This window comes from Phymastichus coffea, unplaced genomic scaffold (genome assembly GCF_024137745.1).
Source record: "Phymastichus coffea isolate CEN01 unplaced genomic scaffold, Cenicafe_Pcof_1.1 PCOF00172, whole genome shotgun sequence".
Taxonomy (NCBI): domain Eukaryota; kingdom Metazoa; phylum Arthropoda; class Insecta; order Hymenoptera; family Eulophidae; genus Phymastichus; species Phymastichus coffea.
In genome coordinates, this window is record NW_026706983.1 from 265,797 (window position 1) to 285,783 (window position 19,987).

Consider the following 19,987-nt stretch of genomic DNA (forward strand, 5'->3'; position numbering starts at 1 on the left):
AATACATAATTTACATCCTCTTTAATTGATTTGATATGTAATATGCCATAATTGATTAATTTGAAATGTGGTCAATAATTTATATTGTATAGGTATTACTTGTTGATATCAATTTTCCTAAATAGTTATAGTTCACACGAAAGTGCATCGTACAAAAAATAAAAATAAAAATGATTTTGCGCCAGTCCTTTCTGTGCAAAATAAAATGATCATTTTAATTTCGTGGAATAAACGCCCATGGAACAGCGTCATCCTCATAAACGACAGAAGACTCTTCTCGTTATAACTTGTAACTATCACGAATATTACGAAATAACTGCGGGGAAGTAAGTTATTCTTGTCTCGTGTGGCGTTTACGCATGAGCGAAGCGAGGGTGGAAAGATACACGAGACGAGAATCTCTTTCCCGAACATGTATGGTATAGTATTTTTCGATAAGACGTTTTTAGACGCACATTTTTATCCGAGCGTGCGGGAAATACATACTTTCCGCACGGAATGTCGAAATGTACTATTTTCATTTTTGAATGAGAGGTTGGCATTAATTAATTGCTTTACACATTTCGTTAATGAGTATACGGCACGTCTGACGTCATAGATGTTATCAGTTATAACTATCTCCGTTAGGGGGCAAAAACGCGAACTATCAGCTGTTTGAAATTTATATACATTGGTATATTTGTTCGCGGGCTGCTAATTATTGAAAATCCTCGTAATTAACGTGATTAATTAATAGAAAATGGTAGCGCGCGGAAAAATATTAAAGTTGGAAAAAAGGAAATGAAATCAATGAATAATACTGAAATATATGTTGAAAACGACAAGTATATACGTATACTTTATTAGCAAAAGGAAAGAGGTACGAGAGAAAATATTTCTTTCTCGGTTCATTTAGATTGTGCAAAAGTGCTAACTCGCTAAGCATGCAAGGTCCGCCTTCTTTGGATAGAAAAACTGCGCGAGATTTCTGCTAACGATTGAACGGGTTTATTTCTCTAAAAACTTTATTAAAACTCTACGCAGATACAGTTATCGATGATCTGTGAGTGATATAAAGTTTTTTATCAATGAAAATGAAATTGCGCGGAGTTATAAATAACTTTTGCTATCTTTGTTAACCACGCGTAGTTTTTCTATAATTTTTTTCGGTCGATTTTCGTTAACTTCCTGCTGAGTTCCTTCAGTTCTTTATTTCTAATTTACTCTTTACTTATCCGCGTATTTTACGCGCTTACGTTATTTACGTGATAATACGTGATGCCGGTTCGTCACATTACTCACATCCATGGAGACTGTATACCTCCGTGCTCACATTGATTTATTCATAAATTTGTTCATTCAAAAACTTTTGTATGTACATAACTTATAAAGACGCCAACTCTATTATTAATATTAAGTAAATGAAATAAACGCTGACTGAATATGAAAACGCCAAATTCGATATTTATTTTAGACAATGGTGCTTATACGGCTAAAGCTGGTCAGTCCACAGAATCATCAAAGTAAGTAAATGTATCGAAGTAAGGTTATGTTAACTGTTTCCGATTTTTAAAATAATCATTATCAAGAGTATGTAATGTTAGTAAAATTTTTTTTTTTGTATTTCTAGGATAATTCCCAATTGCATGATGAAATCCAAAAGCGAGAGAAGAAGACCATTTACTGGTAATCAAATAGAAGAATGCCGAGACATGGCCGGTTTATATTTCATGTTGCCCTTTCAAAAAGGATATTTGATTAACTGGGACGTGCAAAAGACAGTATGGGATCATATTTTTTCAAAAGACTGTTGTAATGTAAATTTCGGTGAAACATCGATGATAATTACGGAGCCCCCGTTTAACTTCGCATCAATCCAAGAAGCGATGGCTGAAATTTTTTTCGAGGAATATGATGTAGCAAGTTTATTAAGAATCAACCCATCAACTTTGGCCAATTTTCATTATAGACATGAAAATCCTACCGCTAAGTGTTGCATAATTGTGGATGTTGGTTACAGTTTTTGTTATATATCTCCTTATGTGAATGATATGAGAATTAAAGCTGGAATTAGAAGAATAGATGTTGGTGGTAAATTATTGACTAATCATTTAAAAGAAATTTTATCGTACAGACAGTTAAATGTTATGGATGAAACTTATGTTGTTAACCAAGTAAAGGAAGATTCGTGTTTTGTGTCTCAAGATTTTTATGCAGACATGGAAACAGCTAAGAGAGGCTTCAAGAATAACACTATTGTGAAAGATTACGTTCTACCTGACTTTACAACTTTGAAAAGAGGCATGTTGGTTGACGTTGGAACTGAAACCGACCAGCAAGTATTGCGTATGAACAACGAGAGATTTTCAATACCAGAAATCATGTTTCATCCATGTGATGTAGGAATAAAGCAAATGGGCATCTCAGAAGCTATAATGGACTGTTTGAAAGCCTGTGCAGAAGAAACTTGGCCACATTTGTTAGCAAATATTATTCTAACTGGTGGCAGTGTCTTGTTTCCAGGTTTTAAAGAAAGAATTGAAACAGATATTAGAAGTTTGGCTCCTGATGAATATGAAATTAATGTGCATCTACCAGATGAGTAGGTTAAAATTACCTTATTTTTTTCATAATTGTAGTTAAACAATGTTTTGAGCAATTTTTACTTTATTTTAGTCCAATAACATTTGCATGGGAAGGTGGTAAGCTATTGGCTAAAGATTCAGGATATTCCAGTTTGATTGTTAAAAGGGAGGAGTATGAAGAGGAAGGTCACAATGTGTGCTACGATAAGTTTGACATATAGATAATATGTTTTCAATGAATTCTTCAGAAAAAGAGTGAGTTTAAATGGTTTAGTTTTTAAAAACTAAACTTCCTTTTACTCAAATTTGTACATAGAGATGTAAATAATTATTTTTATAAACTGTATAATAAAATAGATTTAAAAAGAAAATTTAATTATAAAATAGTTTAATTAAGAAATGAGATATAAATGCTATTTTATGGAATATAACAAAGGGAAGCGTTCATATAGATTTCATTTTTGCCATTAACTCTTCCAAACTTTGATCACTTATGTCAAGAGCAATTTCAGACTCCACATCTAGATCCAGTTCTTGATTTGGCAAGTCGTATGCTTGCGTGATTCCGGGAGCAACAATCGTTAGCGCTTCAGTCTCTTCTGGTACAGTCTCATCAACCAGACAAATACCTGTATGCAAATTGCAAAAATATGACAGAATTAGCATTTACGTCGAGTATAAATTAGAGAAAACAATAAGAAGGGGAAATGAAAATTAAGATGACATTATTCACTAACCCCACTCATTGTCCTCGTGCAGAGGTTTTTCCTCAACACATTCTTCGCATTCCTCTACTTTGGGTTTGATTGCAGATTCAAGCTGGCGTTGTCTACAGAAACGATCGCTGCAACTTGCGTTCGGTTTGAGACTCATTGTTGGAAAGAAATCTTGCATCGCGTTGTAGCCTAAATAATGCGTTACCGTGCCGAATTCAAGTAAATACTTGAGTGTATTTTGCACAAGAAAACCAGCAACAATGCCCATTGTTGTGGGTAATGAGGCTGCACAAACTCCGTCGCGTTTCAATGTTTTCTCGTCGATGTTCGATGCGACAACCAAAGGCGGCGCGCACTATAATGATGTTGTTGATTTTAAATTCATTTGTATGCTTTTTTGCGTGAATTGAGACGGAAATTTACCGCAAAGCAAGCAGTTTCCCCCGGGACGATGAATTGTATGTGTCCGGAGACGGCATTTTCCGATACTCCGCTTTCAAACCACTTCTGATTCAGTTCGTTGCAAGCTGTATTTATCGTCATTCGAGCTTCAAAATTATCGACGCAACTTAATACTAAATCCACGGGTCCTCTTTTAAGACTTGAGGTTCTGTAAAATTAAAAATTTACTTTTTATGTAATGAATCTCAATTGTTGCTCAATTACTTGGTAAAGTATAATTGAGCAATTAGGAGAGAATGACTAAAACATTGACAGAAGATGAATTGAAAATAATTTACATACTTAATTGAGTTCATGAATTTAACAAAATTATCCACTGTAGTGATGTTGTAGTTGTGTGTCTCTATTTCAACATCTGGGTTAATAAACCTTAGTGTTCGTGCTGCTGCATCGACCTTAGTCTGTCCCACTTGATTCGGTTGGAAGAACAATCTGTTCATGTTAGCTAATTCCACTTTATCATAATCAAATAGCACCAACTGCAATAGCAAGACAAATGTTTTGTAAACTGTTCTGTTGAGGCTAATTGATTGATAGCATGTACAAAAATCTATTTTGTAAACAAACAAATTTAAGGGATAGGAAGGAAAATTCAAAAACAATATTATTGTTTAATTGTTGGAAGCTTGAGAAATGATAAATAGACACACTTTTCCAATACCACATCTTGTGAGCATCTCAGCTGTGACACTTCCTACTCCACCAACTCCAACTATAGCCACTGTCATGTTGCGTATCTTTTCATATTTTTTTACTATTCCCATTCGTTGGAGTGCCAGTAAACGACTGAAAATTTCATATTTAAGTTAAATAAATAAATTATATATTTTTGATTGCATTTTTATTTAGCAATATACGATTGTATGATTTTTAAAAACACAAACTCATTACTTAAAGATCTAATATTAAACGTTATTTTAATAAGACAAGTTAAAGAACTCTTTAAGTATATTAATTTTATTCTTAAAAAATCAATAAATTTTAGAACAAAATATCCTAAGCTTAAGCTTAAAAAAATTCTCTTGTAATATAAAAATTATTCCTGTATCTCCACTTTTACAGAAAATATGTAAGCAAACTCCAAAATAGACAAACAACCACCTATAAGGATTTGTATCGACGACTTCGCTAGACATCTGATGGATTTTTTGTCTCGCCGGTGCATCTTTCTCAGCTTTCGCATCTTCCAGCTCCTTTTCAAGAACTTGAATCCTCTGCTGTAATTGCTCAACCGTCGACATTATTCTTCTTTTAACAATTCACGATCACTTCGACAAGAACCTTTCAACTCCGAAATCATAGGTGCGCCATATGTCAAGCTTTTAATCAGCACATGTGTCATCAGCGTCATGTCAACACACAGCTGAGGTAGTATACGTGCGTAGATTACCCGCTCGCTACAACACAAGTGACAAGAGTACACTCATTATAAGTAATATAATATAAGTGACATTCCACGCGGCGGCGGCGAAGGGGATACAGCGCTCTTGTACAACAGGGCTATTTCTGTATCGTTGTATTAACGTGCTATGCCTAGACGCTTATTTATAGGTTTCGCGATGATGACAAGTCACGCGATTCTTTTTCGTCACAGAGTTCGTTGCCGATGATACGCGGGAAAATCAAGGTAGTTTCAGAAGGACATTGGATATTCAATTGCATCGTTCCAAAAAATTCGATAGCGCATATTTGTCAATTAAAATAAATTCTCGAAATTATCAAACCGGCGAGCGACACGATAATCGAATAACATTCTTTGAGCATTACCATTTGGTCTCCGTCTGTCGTGCGTCTATCTCGTTCAGAATTTTTCTCTTTTTTTTCGCCAGACGAAAGATTCGACTGGTCTGACGTCACTTTATTAGTTCCCATATCAAAGGATACCGCGAAAGTCGTGTGACGTGTATCACACGTAACATCGCCTGACACTCTTTAAACAATGACAAACTGCGCGCATATTGTTAAATACTATATATCTGCGCGTGGACGTGATTTTATTGAAGAACTTTGACTTTGAATATTCGAAAGAAGAAACTGATCAAATATAGATGCGTCTATATTTGATCTATTAACGAGAAAATTATTGTTTTACAGTACACGTTATTAATTTTGATTTACAAGTTGGGGAAAAAATTTTTTTTCTTAGAAAAGCTTCGTCTGGCGCATACAAATAAAAAATATGGACACTCGGTGATTTATAATGTTGATTTGACATTGACGCGATCAATTGCTCGTTTCGAAAGCTTTTATCGATAGTTTTACTGGCTTGTTAATGCGTTATTGGTCGAGACGCCAGTGGTGTGACACTTTAATTTCGCGTGTGTACCCTCAATAAAAATTCTATTCTTCGCCTGCCGCGCGCAGCACGCCTGCAGACGTGTGTGACTCGCGAATACAAACTTGCACCTATCATTTATTCAGCTCAGCCTGCAAGGATTTAATCCAAACAATGACGTAAAAAAAACTTTAGAGCTGGATTCAAGTAAAAGCGCCTGTAATGCTGATTTATTCAAATCGATGTGGCAGCGAATCTTTTCTTATTTGGTCATTTCAAGTAAAAGAAACATCCACACGAAAAAAAGTAACTTAGATATATAAATTAAATTATGTAAAAATCGACGCGTATTTCACAATGAAGACGAATTTAGGACAAAATAAATTGACGATTGACTTTCCTATCAATGTCGGTTGTTGTAATCGCGTGTACACGTTAATCCTTATACCCGCTAAAATGAGAGAGAAAGAGAACTCTGTCTGACGCTCTCCAGTTACCACGAAAAAGTGGGTGTGTATAAATGCAACGCGTCATTATCACACGTGTGCGGAGCCTCGCTATTGGAAAACCTCGTAACGGTACCATAGTAAAGAAGTCACGCCATTGGCTGCAAAGCGATGACGTAGAGCGAACATCCGATCGACGTTTTGTTTATACCCCTCGCGAGCTCGACTCGCGCCAGTTGCTCAACAGTCTCGCCTCGAGCCTCGCACATGTTACTCGGCTTTTCTCTCGTTTTTCCATTCACGTATCCATTGGCGACAACCGTGACTACACCGTTAATTATCCTACGTTCTTTCAGCTTTCGAAACCACTCTGTATGTCCGTATGTTTTATATATACTCTATCTTATTGCTACTACTGCATTTTATTTGTTGACATATAATTATGGAGTTGACCTCACTATTGGTTGAGTTGATTATACGTATTTAAGTCTCAATGGCAACTAGAGAGGGACGGTTTTGTAAGCCATAGAAAGGGTTGCTTTGCCACGTAGTGTGCTTGCAGTTTCTGTTACTAAAGTCAGTTCATAATGATGGAGAAGTTAAGGATATTCAGGCTGCTACTCTATAAAAATTATCTCGTGAGAAAGAGGCACTGGAAAATGAGTTTGTTTATTGAGATTCTGATTCCTTTGCTGCTCTTTCTACTCATACAGAGTTGTAGAGACTTTTCTGCTCAGCAGCCCAAGATGTTTGAGAATAATACATATTACGAAGTGAAAACTAAAGCAGAGCTGTTAAACAAGATTAATTACATGACCAACATCTACTTTGTGCCAGAAAATAGATTTACTAGGACTCTTATGGAAATTACTAGGAGTTGTCTCAAGTTTCCTAATGGACGTAAGTATTATTGATTAATTTTAGACATGAAAGTGAATGAAATTTAGATTCTAGGAAGTACCATTTGTGTTTTATAGAGATAACAGGTTTCAATACAGAAGAAGAGATGTTAAGAATGTATGCTCTGTATCAAACTCAATCTCCAATAAATGATGTTGTAGCTGTAGTATTTAATGAGGACTATGTAAATGTATCCACAAAACATTTGGAGTATACAATAAGATCATCTTATGTCCTGCCTAATATTTTGTATAAAACTGATAACCAAGGCCCAACTTCAATAAGTATAGACCAGGCATTTATGGATGTGATACCATTTGTGCAATTCCAAATATGTCTAGACGAGGCATTTATCAAAATGAAAGCACCAAACCCATCATTCAAGCCACAGGTGTGTGTTAAATGTTGACTGCCATAATTTAAGACGTAGTTTAAACCACTAATCTTTGTCTATTTAAATTAAGCATTCAATGCACAGTTGATTGCTTTGAAAATATTTATTAATATGCAATGGGTAGCTCTTATGTTAACCTTGAATTAGCATTTACATTGACGATCAATTGAAAGCAACTTAGAGCTTCTAAGAAATGCTAATTACTGCATTGATCATTAATCAAAATTGATCTAGAAAAAAATTCCAATTATATACTCCGTGTTATGCTTATGTAGTTACAAAGAGCTATTTTGAAACTCATTTGTTTTTTTTTTCAGATATCCATCCAACAAATGCCATACCCGCCACATGTCAGACTGGATGAAAGTGATATCTTTACCAGAATATTGTTCTGTGGTTTTGCTGTGATTGCTTTTTTGATTCCACTATGTGTAGAAGCAACATATCCAGCAGAAGAAAAATTCATTGGTATTAATGTGAGTTTTCAATGTTCTATTTGCGTATATGACATTAATAATTCTAAAATTAAAAAAGAAATTGTGCTGTATTGTAGGTGTTGATGTCAATGAACGGTGTACCAACGTATCTGAATTTGCTTAGTTGGCTGATCAGTGGATTGATATTCAGTTTATCCTATGTGTCAGCACTTATAATCCTCTTCAATTTCGCCTTTACGGACAACGTGCGTCCATATTTGTACTTTGGCAACAGTTTCATCTTCTGGCTTGTGCTCATTTTACACGTCGGACATTTGATTACCTTTGGCATGCACATTTCCGCGTATTTTTCGAAATGTGAGTATTATCTTAATAGAAAAGCTGAACGTTGTTTTGACTAACGCCTTATTTTTATCTGTCGTTAATGTCAATCGTTGAACGTTGGTATATTAATGCAACATCAGATAATGATTAACATTGTTGATAAACAAATTACTGTATATATTTCCTTACAGCTCTGTTCATGATCTCTGGAATTCTCGCACTTTACGGAGGCTCGAGCATGATACAAAAATACAGTATCAAGGGTGATTTTTACTCTTTCGTGCCGTATCTAGGAATATTTTTTCCTAATATTCTGTTGTTTCGAGCTTTTCAAGAAGTTAACAGCTACGAAAGCATGCGTAAGCATAACACTGTTATACTGTCAACGATGAACGACTGTCGTTTTTTATCGTATATGATAAGATTAAATATTTTTTTATTTCAGTGAGGGGTGTACAGTGGAGTAACTTGTTTTCAGTCGGCGATCCTGCGTACAAAACCGCCGGAAGTCTGGGAATGATAATGATTTTTTCCATAATCGGAACTTTTTACCACTTCCTGATGACTGTATATATTTACGCGATAAAACCGGGAAAATATGGCGTTAAAAAACATCCGTTTTTTTTCTTAAAGGTAAAAATATATTTACAAGACATTTGATGTGTGTATTTTATTAAAGGATGAAAAATAAAAATATTTTTATTTTTAGTTTGGTAGAGGAAAAAATAGGGTGAATTCAGATGATGAAATGGAAGATTATGAATGTAATAATGCGGATGGTAAACCATTCGAGGCTGTACCAAGGAGCGTTTATGTTCCGGGTATTCAAATAAGAAGTTTGAAAAAAGAATATCGTACTCATTGGTTTAGCTCAAAGGTAAAATTAAAATTATTTGAATAATTTTATTTCAAGAAACACCGAGGATTAACGGATTGTTTTTATTTATAATTGCAGAAAGTGCAAGCGCTAAGAGGCATATCAGTCGATTTTTACAAAGGGCATATCACTGCGTTATTGGGGCACAATGGAGCTGGCAAAACTACATTGATGTCGATTCTTACTGGTGAATTTAGTTTTAAAATTTTATTTCACATTTTAGAATGTTCATCATTATAGAACTCGTCTATTTTTGCAGGCATGATAAGTCCTAATAATGGCTCAGTATATATCAACGGAAGAGATGTCAAGGATGAATCGAGTTCTATAATGAACGATATCGGTCTATGTCCTCAAGAAGATATGTTGTTTCCGACTCTTTCTGTAGCAGAACAAATTGAATTTTTTGCAATGGTAATTGTTACAGTTATTATTTTGCATTTTAAACTGTAATGGAAAATATAACGAAAGAATTTTGGATTTTTAGTTGAAGGGTAAAGATAAGAAGAACACTGTGATAAAGAAAGACGTGAATGCATTATTGCAAAAACTAAATCTCTTTGATAAACGCAACACATTACCGCATGAGTTGTCTGGTGGACAAAAGAGGCGAGTTTGTCTCGGAATGGCTGTTATCGGTGATTCATCTGTGAGTATCATAAATGGAATTTTTTAGTTTGATCGTCATTCGTGACAATAATTAATTTCTAATTGTCAGACTTTGATATTGGACGAGCCAACTTCCGGTATGGATCCCGAAAGTAGGCGTGATACGTGGGATATAATATTAGTAAGTATTGACAGCTATTAATTTTTAAGCCATCGGAGATTCATCAATTTTTAATGAATATATTCTTTTAATAGAAAATGAGAGGGCAAAAGACTATTCTGATAAGTACGCATGATATGGAAGAAGCTGACATATTAGGAGATAGAATTGCGATAGTTCATATGGGACGATTGAAAAGCTATGGAACATCGATGTTCTTGAAGAAATTATTAGGTCAAGGAAACATTGAAGTAACATTATCAACGGAATCAACTTGTGATCCACAACGAATTTGCAATGAATTGGATACAAGAAGTCAGATATTGAACGTCGACGGTGGCAAGATAGTACTGAGTATTCCATATACACCAGAATTACCAGACTCGTTAGACAGAATGGAAATGAAAAAAAAAGAACTTGGTATTACCGGCATGAGTGTTTCTTTAATAACTCTGGAACAAGTATTTCTAAAGTACGTTCAATCAATTACTACAAATTCCTCGAGAGGTTGTGCATACGTTTATTTTTTTTTTATTTTGATTTTACCGTATCTCATCTCATGGTTTGAGATAGTTAAAATGTTTCTCTTGTACTTCTAGTTTTAGATTTGGAATGTGTAATAGCACTTAATTATTCAATTTTCCTATTAATTTTTCTGCTTTATTTCTAGCATTTTGTGCAAGCACTTTTTTAAATTCTACTTTATGTAATATTTTATTCTCATATAGGGTAACAAAAGATAATCAGGATGTAACAGATGCTTGTCAGCCTTTCTTGGATTCTACAATGAAATTAACTGGTTCTTCTTTGATCTTCCATTCTATTTGTGCACTACTGAAGAAAAAAGTTACGTATATGAGGAAAAATATTGCAACAATTAGTCTTATCGTAAGTATAAATTAATACCTCGATAATATTTACTTTTATTAAACGAAATTATTTATTTTAATAGATTCTATTACCAATAATAAGCATAATGTTCATGACAATGGATTACAACATGTCAAATGACACGACGATAATGATTCCGCTGAAACTCAGCATGTATAACGAACCTGAGACTTATGTGAAAAGCGATAATAACGTTATTAGTCGAGCATATCAATTAGCTACTAACGAATATGCTGGAAAACCAACTGAAGTCACTGGTCCATCGTCTCTCACTGATGGTAATAATGAAATACGCCTTTTTGATTGCTCTCGTCTAGAGTAGAAAAGTAAATACCTGAATTTCATTCATATTCTACGGCGGAACTATGACGTCATACTTATCTTTTGTCTTTTCCTTCTAATCTTGCGTTTGTTAGAATTTGAGTGTGCGGCCGCAAATGCGAAAGAAATCATTCATCATTCTCTCTCTTCACGTCGCTTGCGCAACTTCCACGTACACGCGGAAAATTAACACACAAAAGATCGCTCGACACACGAATCTTCAATCAAAAATTCCTCGGTATCACGTATACCATTATGAATAACCAAAATCTATGTTTTTCCACACTTACAGCAATGTTAGAACTTGGGATAACGGATATAGCAACATACCGTAATCACCTGATTGCTGCAGCAGAATTCAACATAACAGGCAACGATACAATAGCAAATGCATTTTATTCTGGTTACGCGACGTTCAGTATACCAATCTCCATCAACTTGATGTCCAATTCGATTCTCAAGACACTGGCTGGTGAAGATCACTCTATTAGCATATCCGGACATCAACTTCCTCACTCCCTACACTCGTCTATGAATTCCGATAAGAATGTTGATGTATATGCCTCGGTGTTATTGTTTGTGTTTTTCTTTTTCCCTGCTGTTGCGTTGTTCGTCATACATCCACTCAGGGAATCTTTGTCGAATGTCAAACAGCTGCAAACGATGACTGGTGTTTCGTATTTTACATACTGGGGTACAATGTTTTTGTTGGACTTTCTCGTATTTCTCATTGGCATTTGCTTCATTGTAATTGGGTTTATCTGCATGGATTGCATTATCGACTTGAGACTTTACGAGAACACGGAAATAGGTATGTTTTGTGAGACTCAATTGTTTTTTATTCAAAATGTTTTGCTAATACGAGTATGATTTCAGGTATAACAGTCTTGATACTTGTATTATTTGCGGTCAACGTATTGCCACTGATGTACGCATTCAGTTTTCTCAAAAAGTCCATAAGCACCGTCATAACATTGCTGAGTTTATTGCCTTTTGGCCTAGGTAAATTCTACGAAGCTTATTTTTCTTTCAACTTTTTATCGACATCTACTTATTTCTTTGCAGTCTCAGTCGAGTTGATAATGCATGTGATCTCGTTGTCGCTCAACAACATCAAGACCATCAAAGTATTCCGTACGATTCAGAAAGGCATATTCCTGTTTTTACCGTACCTCAGCTTTTTCCACAGCGAAATTTCTTTTTTCACCACAGCGACACAGAATGCTCGCTGTCGAAGGCTACCCAATTTACTTCACGAGGTTGCCTGTCTAACGAAAGATGTTTGTTGTGGTAAGATTATGGATTGCAAGCGCTATTTAAGTGATATTTCGCCAATCTCAATTTAATTTTTATTAATCTCAGGTTTAGAATGCTTCGACGGTAAATGCGAGAAAAGCTTAAGCTACTTCCGCGATTTCAATGACGATATATCACTCGAAGAGAGCATAATATACTTGTGTATCTCGCCAATTCTCTACTTTGGTATTCTCGCTATGCTAGAATACAAAGTCATTCCTTTAATGTTGGCAAGGATACGTAATGGAAAGTACAATTTACTCGAGGATCCATGCGATGAACAAGTGAAGAAGGAGAAGCATTCCGTTGCTTTCGAAATTGCCAAAGCAAAGAGTCACTGTGAGTTTGCGTAATAATTGATTTTGTTTTAGTGGTATAGACAAGTTGAAAGTGTTTTCGACTAAAAATTGTTAAAAAATTAGTTTGCTTGTAGATAGTAGCTTTATGTGAGTATAATACTCATAACATTGTCGAAAAAATGTTCAACTTTTCTTTTCAATTTGTAAATACAATTTTTCTAAACGTCTATTAGTTAACTGCTAAAAAATCCCTTGAAATTATCGCACGAAATTAGTTCTCTGTAAATAGTGCCCTAATTTTCGCATGATTTCTGTATATATAACCATCCTGTAAATAGCACAAAATACTATACCACTACTCCCAAACACGTCACATATCTCCGCAAGTAATGCAACTCACGTAGTATCTTTCTCTTTTTTTTGGGATGCCATTTTTTCAGCAGTGCACGAAATGTTGTATTGGTTTCCAGGCGACAAGAAGCCCGTGAAAAAGCAGGCAAAACCTATAATATCAAACGGAAATGCTAACGAAGAGAGCAATGCATTGTCCAGTGGGGACACATCAAATAATTATCTCTTCCTCGTTTATCAGTTAAGCAAGCGTTATGGTAAATTAGTAGCCGTCGAAGAGATTAGTTTTGGCGTTAAACAACACGAGTGTTTTGGACTTTTGGGTGTTAATGGAGCTGGCAAAAGTACGATTTTCAAGATGATTACCGGTGAAGCTATTCCTAACAATGGCGTCATGTACTTAGGCGATAAAGATTTTAACAGCAACAAGAAATACGTGAGTTTTTAGAATATTTTCATTGTCAACTTCGTTCTTAAACAGAAAAAAAATGTTTTATTTTTAATTTCAGTATCTCTCGCAAATGGGATACTGTCCGCAAAACGATGCGATCATAAGATGCCTAAACGCCTACGACCACCTACGACTATTTGCTCGCCTTAGAGGCATTCCAGAGTGTCAAGTCGACATCGAGGTTGAGAAATGGATCGACAGGCTACGTAAATACACTATAATCAATAATGCAATCATTGCATGTGAACAAAATTGCTAAATAAATCGTGAAACAATATTTTAGATTTGAATGTTTGTGCATCGCAACCGAGTGGTACGTATAGCGGTGGTAATAAGCGACGTCTGAATATAGCAATCGCTTTGATTGGCCATCCCAATCTGGTGCTACTTGACGAACCAACGACAGGTGTCGATCCCGCCGCAAGGCGCTCGCTCTGGAATATCATACAATCCTGCCAGTCAACCGGACAAGCTATCATTCTCACTTCGCATAGGTAAGCTACGGTATAATTTTGATTGGTTCCAAATTAATCTGATCGAGATTTTTTTCGAGTTAGATATACTTAAAATGAGTATGACTCATTGTTTATCAAATCAAAAATTCCGTGAAATAAAAAGTAATGTTTATATCCATTTTTAGTATGGAAGAGTGTGAAGCACTTTGCAATAGACTGGTCATTATGGTGAACGGCCAGTTGGTGTGTATAGGACCGTGCCAAGAGTTAAAGCAGAGATTCGGTGCTGGCTATGATATCCAGATGAAGCTCAATCCTGAGAGGTCATCGATTGAGAAGGAACGCATTAAGAGAGATATTGAGAAGGCGCTCAATTGCGAACTCGTCGATGAGAATTCGGTAAAACACGGACACTTTTGTTGAAGAATTTGATCGACTTTGCGAATACATTAATGAACTTGTTTATTCCAGGGATTCCTTATGTACCATGTCACGTCTGCATCAATCACATGGAGAAAGATGTACGACGTGATGTCCGAACTGAAAAATAATTATAGTTGTATCGACGATTTTTCCGTGTTGTCGTCGACTTTGGAACAGCTCTTCTTACTTTTTGCTCGTACGGCTAAACGATCAAATCGCAAGGCCTACAAGTAATTTTTATGTTCACATATTAAAACCAACGACGATATTACGAGAACCAAAGGCTCGAAAGGCTAGTTTTACGTGTGATATTATAGGAGTTATAATCAAAATCAATGTGCACGTCTTTATAAATGACGTGCGTTACATATATATTCGTAAAATAGGTTTAACGGAGAGACACATGGTGAAAGTTATTTGAAAATTTGTTAGTTTTTGCAAAAACGTCCTTTTCAGTATTTATATTTTCGGATCGGGTGGCGCAATATACTTAGAAATTAAGTTTTTATCATAGTATTAACATTTTTGAGAGAGACGTGAGTGTAATTTTTTAAGTTATCGCAGAGTATAAGTTTTCAATAGTTTTCACCGTGTCGTTTTTAACGAAAAGAAAAACAGTAAAATAATTTACTTTGTACATAAGAATATTTTATCAATAACTGCCGATGATATACATTATACAAGTACTTCTTAATGCACTTTACAATAATTTATAAAGCTTTGGTTTATTTTATTGAACAGTATTCATAAGGCAGCTACGCAAAGTCTGCTAGTGTTATAAGATGAATCTCAATCGCTACTCGAAGCAAAGCTCTCGAGTTAAACATAATAAGGCTGCATTATTGAAATCCATATTATTATACGACTCTAATTAGTCGTAAATTTTGTATAACTGCCGACACGGAAAGTGAATAATAAGTTTAAATTTTGTTAACCATTATTATTTGGTTAAGTATTGGCTTAGGTTCAATTACGTTTCACTTATTTATTTTCTTTTCTCTTAGGAAAAATCGAGTATTAAAAAATTGTTAGAAAGAAATTTTGGTTTCCGCGTTGATTGTTTATTTATATAAGTATTTATAATTGATTCGAATATATTAAATGTATCGTTGTTAATTAATTATCAGAAAGATCTGATTTTTTTCTAAACTTTCGCAGTTTATCGAACTTGCGCAGCAAACTTGCACTGATAGGTCAAAGCGAATTAAAGAAAAAAAGATGAGAAAGAGCAAGTATTATATATAGTACGTTGTTATCAATCTTTGTATACTTTAGATATATTTTTTTAAAAACATGGTTAATTTTGTACTACGTCTCGCAATACGAATCTGTACATATATATTTTAAATAATGAGCTTTAAGTTTCACGTACGTGCAATTTGAATCTCTGATTCGTTTCAAACATCTATTTAAGTATACATCTAGACTACGCGTTTATTTGTTCCGTAGTTTGTCATAATTCTCCATGATGTTTCTTTGAATACTTGTTTTTTTTTGGTACGATTTATCATCGTAACCTACAGTTTATCTATGTCGATTCGATGTTGCATGTATATTGAAACAATGGAGATGCTTATTGTAATAAAAATGCATCCTGAAAACTACCGATTTTCTCTAGGACACCTCGACCAGAAAAAAACAAAATCAATCGTATGATAAAGTAGTATTTATTCAATCCATATAAAAATGTATATATACTTACATATTATCACAACGCTCTCCAGTAACCGATAATACATTGATTAAATATCGTTAAAATTGTGTTGTGCGCCAGTCGAGGCTTCAAGTATTTACAGTAAATAATAGGGCGTTCAAGGTTGAGTGGCGGCTCGTCGAGGTACCGTTCCCGAGTCGGCGACTGCGTCTAGTATCTGTATCCACCCTGTGAGCTTTGATAGCCACCTCCACTGCCGCCGCCGCCGCCGCTGCCGCCGCCGCCGCCGCCACCTTGGTAACCACCAGCACCAGCACCGCCTTGGTAGCCGCCGCCGCCGCCGCTACCACCGCGGTAGCCGCCTTAAATTTCATAGACAATTTTGAAAATGCTCGCTTGCTTGAATTAGCATCGTTGCGAGATTGGCCAAGAGCGCGCTACGGGGTATGATTGTTGGAAAGGCCAACGCTTTCAATCGAAAGGGGATTTGTTTGGCAATGGACATAGTCGTGCGAAAAACTGACCTCCAGCGGCACCTTCGCCCTTGTAACTACCATCCTGGTTCTCACCCCTCGCCTCGGCCGCCAGAGACAGTTCGATGCCCCGTTGGATCTCCGGTGGGATGGGCGGCGGTGTGGGTATGTGGGCGCCCTGGGCGTGGAAGCCCGTTTCATCGGCTGTGTAGCTGATGCTATAAGTCTGGCCGTCGGGGCCCGTGTAGCTGTACGAACCGCTCACCGCTTCGCCGTTGCCTGCAGTAGCGTTAGAACGTGATAATCGATGCGAGAAACGTGTTAATTACCGCCACGCGCACGCGACTGTGGCTCGCTCGTTACGTTGCTGAACAATCGAAAAGGAAAACGAGGCTCGACGGGATCATCGGAACAGAAGATGGAAGTTCGATACCGAACAGCGACAAAGGATGTGTGACCGTATCTGACCTTGAGCCGATCCCTGCTCCTGCACGCTGATCCCATTGCCAGTCTCGTAGTTGTATCTGTAGTTGCCGTCGCCGTTGTTTTCCGCGTTGAACTGAGTGATCGGGATTTGCGGTCCGCCGCCTCCACCACCGCCGCCGCCGCTTCCGAAGTTGCCGCCTCCGCCGCCGAAGCCTCCAGGTCTACCGCCGAAACCACCCCCTGGCGCACCACCGCCGCCGAAACCGCCTGGTCGGCCGCCGAAGCCACCGGCGTTGCCGCCTGGAATGTTCGTTAGGGCAAAACAATCAGAGTTTTTAAAAAAATTACTGACATGCTCCAAAGTAGCGCTGCGAGCTTTACTCAATGTTACTCTAACTTTCGGGAGAAAGAGCTGTCCTTTTCTCGAGTACTGAAAGCCTCATCTTGCGTCTAGGACATTTGTACAACGGCGTCAAACGGAATGCGCATGCAGCAATAAAAGGAGACGAAAAGCGCGTCTAAATGAAGGAATCTCACCAAATCCAGCGGCACCCCCGAAACCTTGGCCGGGCGCCTGGAGGCCGCTTCCGCCGGCCGATGTCGCGCTGCCCGGTGGCAGATAGGTGTTGTCGAGACGCGCCGCCGTGCCGACACGCAACGACGCCAACAGCAGCAACGCTGCTGCAACTTGCTGAAACACAGACGAGCGACCATCGAAAGATCAACCATCGGTAATCTTTCGCTACGGAGATGAGCAGATCGGCAGCGGCGCGCGTCCGCCACGGAAAGCACTCGCACTTCACTTGGCACACCGTCAGCCCGCCGAAGCTCAAGAGAGAGAAAGATAGAGAACGAGAGAAAGAGAGAGAGAGAGAGAGAGAGAGAGGTCCTACCAGTTTCATCGTGGGTGCGCGCGCGAGAGAGAGGAGAGCAGCTGGGCGTTCGGTCGGCGAGATCTTCCGCGAGCGCGTCGGAGCCGTTGTCGGCGCGATCTGCCGAGCGCGCTGACTTTTATACGCGGCCTCTCACCTCCGCGGGGGCTTCCCTCCCCCGGTCGAGAGCCGCGTATGCCAATAAGCGCCGCGGCGCGAGGGGCTGTTCGGCTGCTTGCGCCAGTTTTGCAAGACGCTTTTGTTCGGCGCCGCTTGAGAAACGATCGAAAAGGCGGCTCGCGAGACCTCCTTTCCTCCGCACGCACCAGCTCTCCGCGCAGGTGCTCGCGCCGAAACTCCTCGCCCGGCCGCAGTCGCATCCCGGCCCCGGCGAACGGCGCTCGCTCGCGGCCGGTGGCGAGCGTCGGGCGGCGCGCCCAGCGATCATAATCCAGACGGAGGCATCGGGAGCGAGAGGCGCGCGCGCGCGCAAACGAGAGCTCTCGCTCGGCAGACGGGCGAGTCGGGCGAGCGCGCGCGTAATCGCGGGCCGTCCCGCCGCGCGCGCTCGTTTCGCGCCTCGCGCGCTTGCGCAATCCAATGAGCGCGCGCGCCCGGCAGATCGCATCGGCAAACAATAAGCCGACGCGGCGAGGGATCGCCTCTATCGCGCGGCAATTACCGTCGGCGGGGAAAGGAGGCGAGGCCGCCGACTCCCGAGGGCTGATGTGCAAATGCGCGCGGCTCACGTTTCTCGCTCGGCGCGATTGGGTTTCGGAGCGGGCGTCGCTCGCCAGATGACTATCGCGCGCCCGGCCCTGCCTCGTCGTGGCTCGCCGCGCTTCCACCTGCCGGCGCGTCGCCTCCCGAGGGAGTCGCGCGCGGCACGCAGTGCTCGCCTCGGCCTCGGCCAAATTGAGACGGCACCGACTACCCGTCCAATGTCGCAACCGCGTTACGATCGTGACTCCGCCAAAAGGGATTATGTTGTTGGATCGACACACGCGTGCGGTGCAGCGATCGACACTCTCATTGTTTCGGCCTGCGCGCGAAAGTTCGTACAGCCGCCTATCGTCGCGTGATTCGTTTATTTCAACGTTGGCTAGACGCGCGCACAAAGACGTGCTCAGCGCAGAATTACGATTAGTCATACAACGTGTACAGCAGATTGTGATGCGCTTTATTACGCTATTATATTTTTTCCTCTCTCTCTCTCTCACTATTCGTGCCGCGCGAACGGTGTATAACATTTTCGTAATGCTGCCTCGCGATTGCGTTCCATTTTGAACGATAGTAATCCTGACACTCGAGAGGACGACCCGTCGGCGGAGGGCAAACTCACGCGTTGCTCGGTCGAGACGCACCGGACGGGACCGAGCGTAATCAGCGCTCCTTGGCCGATTTGGACGCGCAGGTCGTGCGCGCGAACGGCGACATAACTCAGTAGGAGGCGGCCGCGCATACACTCCGGCAACAATCGCTTGCCCAACGGCGAATCGATCCCCGCGTCGGCGCGCCGCGCGGCAATAAAACCGTCGCGAGGCGGGGTTGATAAATCGCTCGGCGGGCGTTTAGAAAGCTTATAGAGAAATTGATCGGCCGCTCGGCGCGCCGAGGACGAGCCAATTTTACGCGGCGTTGAATAACCCCATCGACTCTCGTCCGCGGCCGAGCCGAGGAAGCCGCGCGCGCGTAATTATTCTCGGGCATTTTTTAAACGGCTCGTACGCGCGTGTCATCCTCGCGTTTTACGATCGGCAAATTGCCAGGGAGTTGCAGCGGCTCGCTGTGGAAATTCGTCCGTTTCGTTGCACTCCCCGTGGCCGATTAGCATTCTCCTCTCTCTCTCTCTCTCGCGTACTCGCTTTTACGGAGGACGCTGGCAAGATCGACGCGGCCCAACGATCCTGC

At 39.4% G+C, this 19,987-nt stretch overlaps 4 protein-coding genes across 7 annotated transcripts; 2 read left to right on the forward strand and 2 right to left on the reverse strand.

The window, feature by feature from the left end:
- The first annotated feature begins 25 nt into the window (after positions 1–25).
- Positions 26–4,839, forward strand: LOC131673298 (actin-related protein 6). Of its 3 annotated transcripts, XM_058951193.1 has the most exons (5): positions 26–289; positions 1,454–1,502; positions 1,610–2,581; positions 2,656–2,819; positions 4,805–4,839. In XM_058951193.1, the coding sequence occupies exons 1-4, from the start codon at positions 238–240 to the stop codon at positions 2,783–2,785; spliced, it is 1,203 nt and encodes a 400-aa protein (XP_058807176.1). In that variant the 5' UTR covers positions 26–237; the 3' UTR covers positions 2,786–2,819; positions 4,805–4,839. The 3 variants fall into 3 exon arrangements, with proteins under 3 accessions (XP_058807176.1, XP_058807175.1, XP_058807177.1); XM_058951192.1 differs by lacking the exon at positions 4,805–4,839 and having other exon boundaries at positions 2,656–2,916; XM_058951194.1 differs by lacking the exons at positions 26–289; positions 4,805–4,839 and having other exon boundaries at positions 1,314–1,502; positions 2,656–2,916.
- On the reverse strand, positions 2,861–5,558 carry LOC131673299 (ubiquitin-like modifier-activating enzyme 5). Its single transcript, XM_058951195.1, has 7 exons — positions 5,510–5,558; positions 4,844–5,139; positions 4,393–4,528; positions 4,025–4,221; positions 3,704–3,890; positions 3,302–3,635; positions 2,861–3,193 (listed from the first exon to the last, which is right to left on the reverse strand). The coding sequence occupies exons 2-7, from the start codon at positions 4,981–4,983 to the stop codon at positions 3,009–3,011; spliced, it is 1,179 nt and encodes a 392-aa protein (XP_058807178.1). The 5' UTR covers positions 4,984–5,139; positions 5,510–5,558; the 3' UTR covers positions 2,861–3,008.
- Positions 5,559–6,717: 1,159 nt separating this feature from the next.
- LOC131673342 (phospholipid-transporting ATPase ABCA1-like) lies at positions 6,718–16,247 on the forward strand. Of its 2 annotated transcripts, none has more exons than XM_058951262.1 (23): positions 6,718–7,363; positions 7,441–7,754; positions 8,075–8,233; positions 8,311–8,551; positions 8,710–8,877; positions 8,964–9,151; positions 9,228–9,395; positions 9,474–9,582; positions 9,655–9,809; positions 9,883–10,044; positions 10,114–10,185; positions 10,260–10,636; positions 10,893–11,052; positions 11,117–11,333; positions 11,669–12,187; positions 12,253–12,378; positions 12,442–12,666; positions 12,739–13,011; positions 13,412–13,758; positions 13,832–13,979; positions 14,057–14,267; positions 14,414–14,627; positions 14,700–16,247. In XM_058951262.1, exons 1-23 carry the CDS (start codon positions 7,051–7,053, stop codon positions 14,883–14,885), a joined length of 5,052 nt encoding a protein of 1,683 aa, XP_058807245.1. In that variant the 5' UTR covers positions 6,718–7,050; the 3' UTR covers positions 14,886–16,247. The 2 variants fall into 2 exon arrangements, with proteins under 2 accessions (XP_058807245.1, XP_058807246.1); XM_058951263.1 differs by having other exon boundaries at positions 13,442–13,758.
- Positions 16,244–18,166, reverse strand: LOC131673344 (pupal cuticle protein 20-like). The gene is made up of 6 exons (XM_058951266.1): positions 18,098–18,166; positions 17,742–17,895; positions 17,247–17,504; positions 16,830–17,057; positions 16,354–16,667; positions 16,244–16,274 (listed from the first exon to the last, which is right to left on the reverse strand). The coding sequence occupies exons 1-5, from the start codon at positions 18,104–18,106 to the stop codon at positions 16,516–16,518; spliced, it is 801 nt and encodes a 266-aa protein (XP_058807249.1). The 5' UTR covers positions 18,107–18,166; the 3' UTR covers positions 16,244–16,274; positions 16,354–16,515.
- Between the last annotated feature and the right edge of the window lie 1,821 nt (positions 18,167–19,987).

Coding starts and splice junctions, on each gene's coding strand:
- LOC131673298 (XM_058951193.1), top strand. CDS start 238: ATGGAACAGCGTCATCCTCATAAACGACAGAAGACTCTTCTCGTTATA. Junction 290..1,453: donor GACTCTTCTCGTTATAACTT/GTAACTATCACG, acceptor TATTTATTTTAG/ACAATGGTGCTTATACGGCT. Junction 2,582..2,655: donor AATGTGCATCTACCAGATGA/GTAGGTTAAAAT, acceptor ACTTTATTTTAG/TCCAATAACATTTGCATGGG.
- LOC131673299 (XM_058951195.1), bottom strand. CDS start 4,983: ATGTCGACGGTTGAGCAATTACAGCAGAGGATTCAAGTTCTTGAAAAG. Junction 4,529..4,843: donor GTCGATACAAATCCTTATAG/GTGGTTGTTTGT, acceptor TGAAATTTTCAG/TCGTTTACTGGCACTCCAAC. Junction 3,194..3,301: donor GCACGAGGACAATGAGTGGG/GTTAGTGAATAA, acceptor ATTTGCATACAG/GTATTTGTCTGGTTGATGAG.
- LOC131673342 (XM_058951262.1), top strand. CDS start 7,051: ATGATGGAGAAGTTAAGGATATTCAGGCTGCTACTCTATAAAAATTAT. Junction 7,755..8,074: donor ACCCATCATTCAAGCCACAG/GTGTGTGTTAAA, acceptor TTTTTTTTTCAG/ATATCCATCCAACAAATGCC. Junction 12,667..12,738: donor AACGAAAGATGTTTGTTGTG/GTAAGATTATGG, acceptor TATTAATCTCAG/GTTTAGAATGCTTCGACGGT.
- LOC131673344 (XM_058951266.1), bottom strand. Junction 17,505..17,741: donor CGGGGGTGCCGCTGGATTTG/GTGAGATTCCTT, acceptor CGAACATTCCAG/GCGGCAACGCCGGTGGCTTC. Junction 17,058..17,246: donor GGAGCAGGGATCGGCTCAAG/GTCAGATACGGT, acceptor ACGCTACTGCAG/GCAACGGCGAAGCGGTGAGC.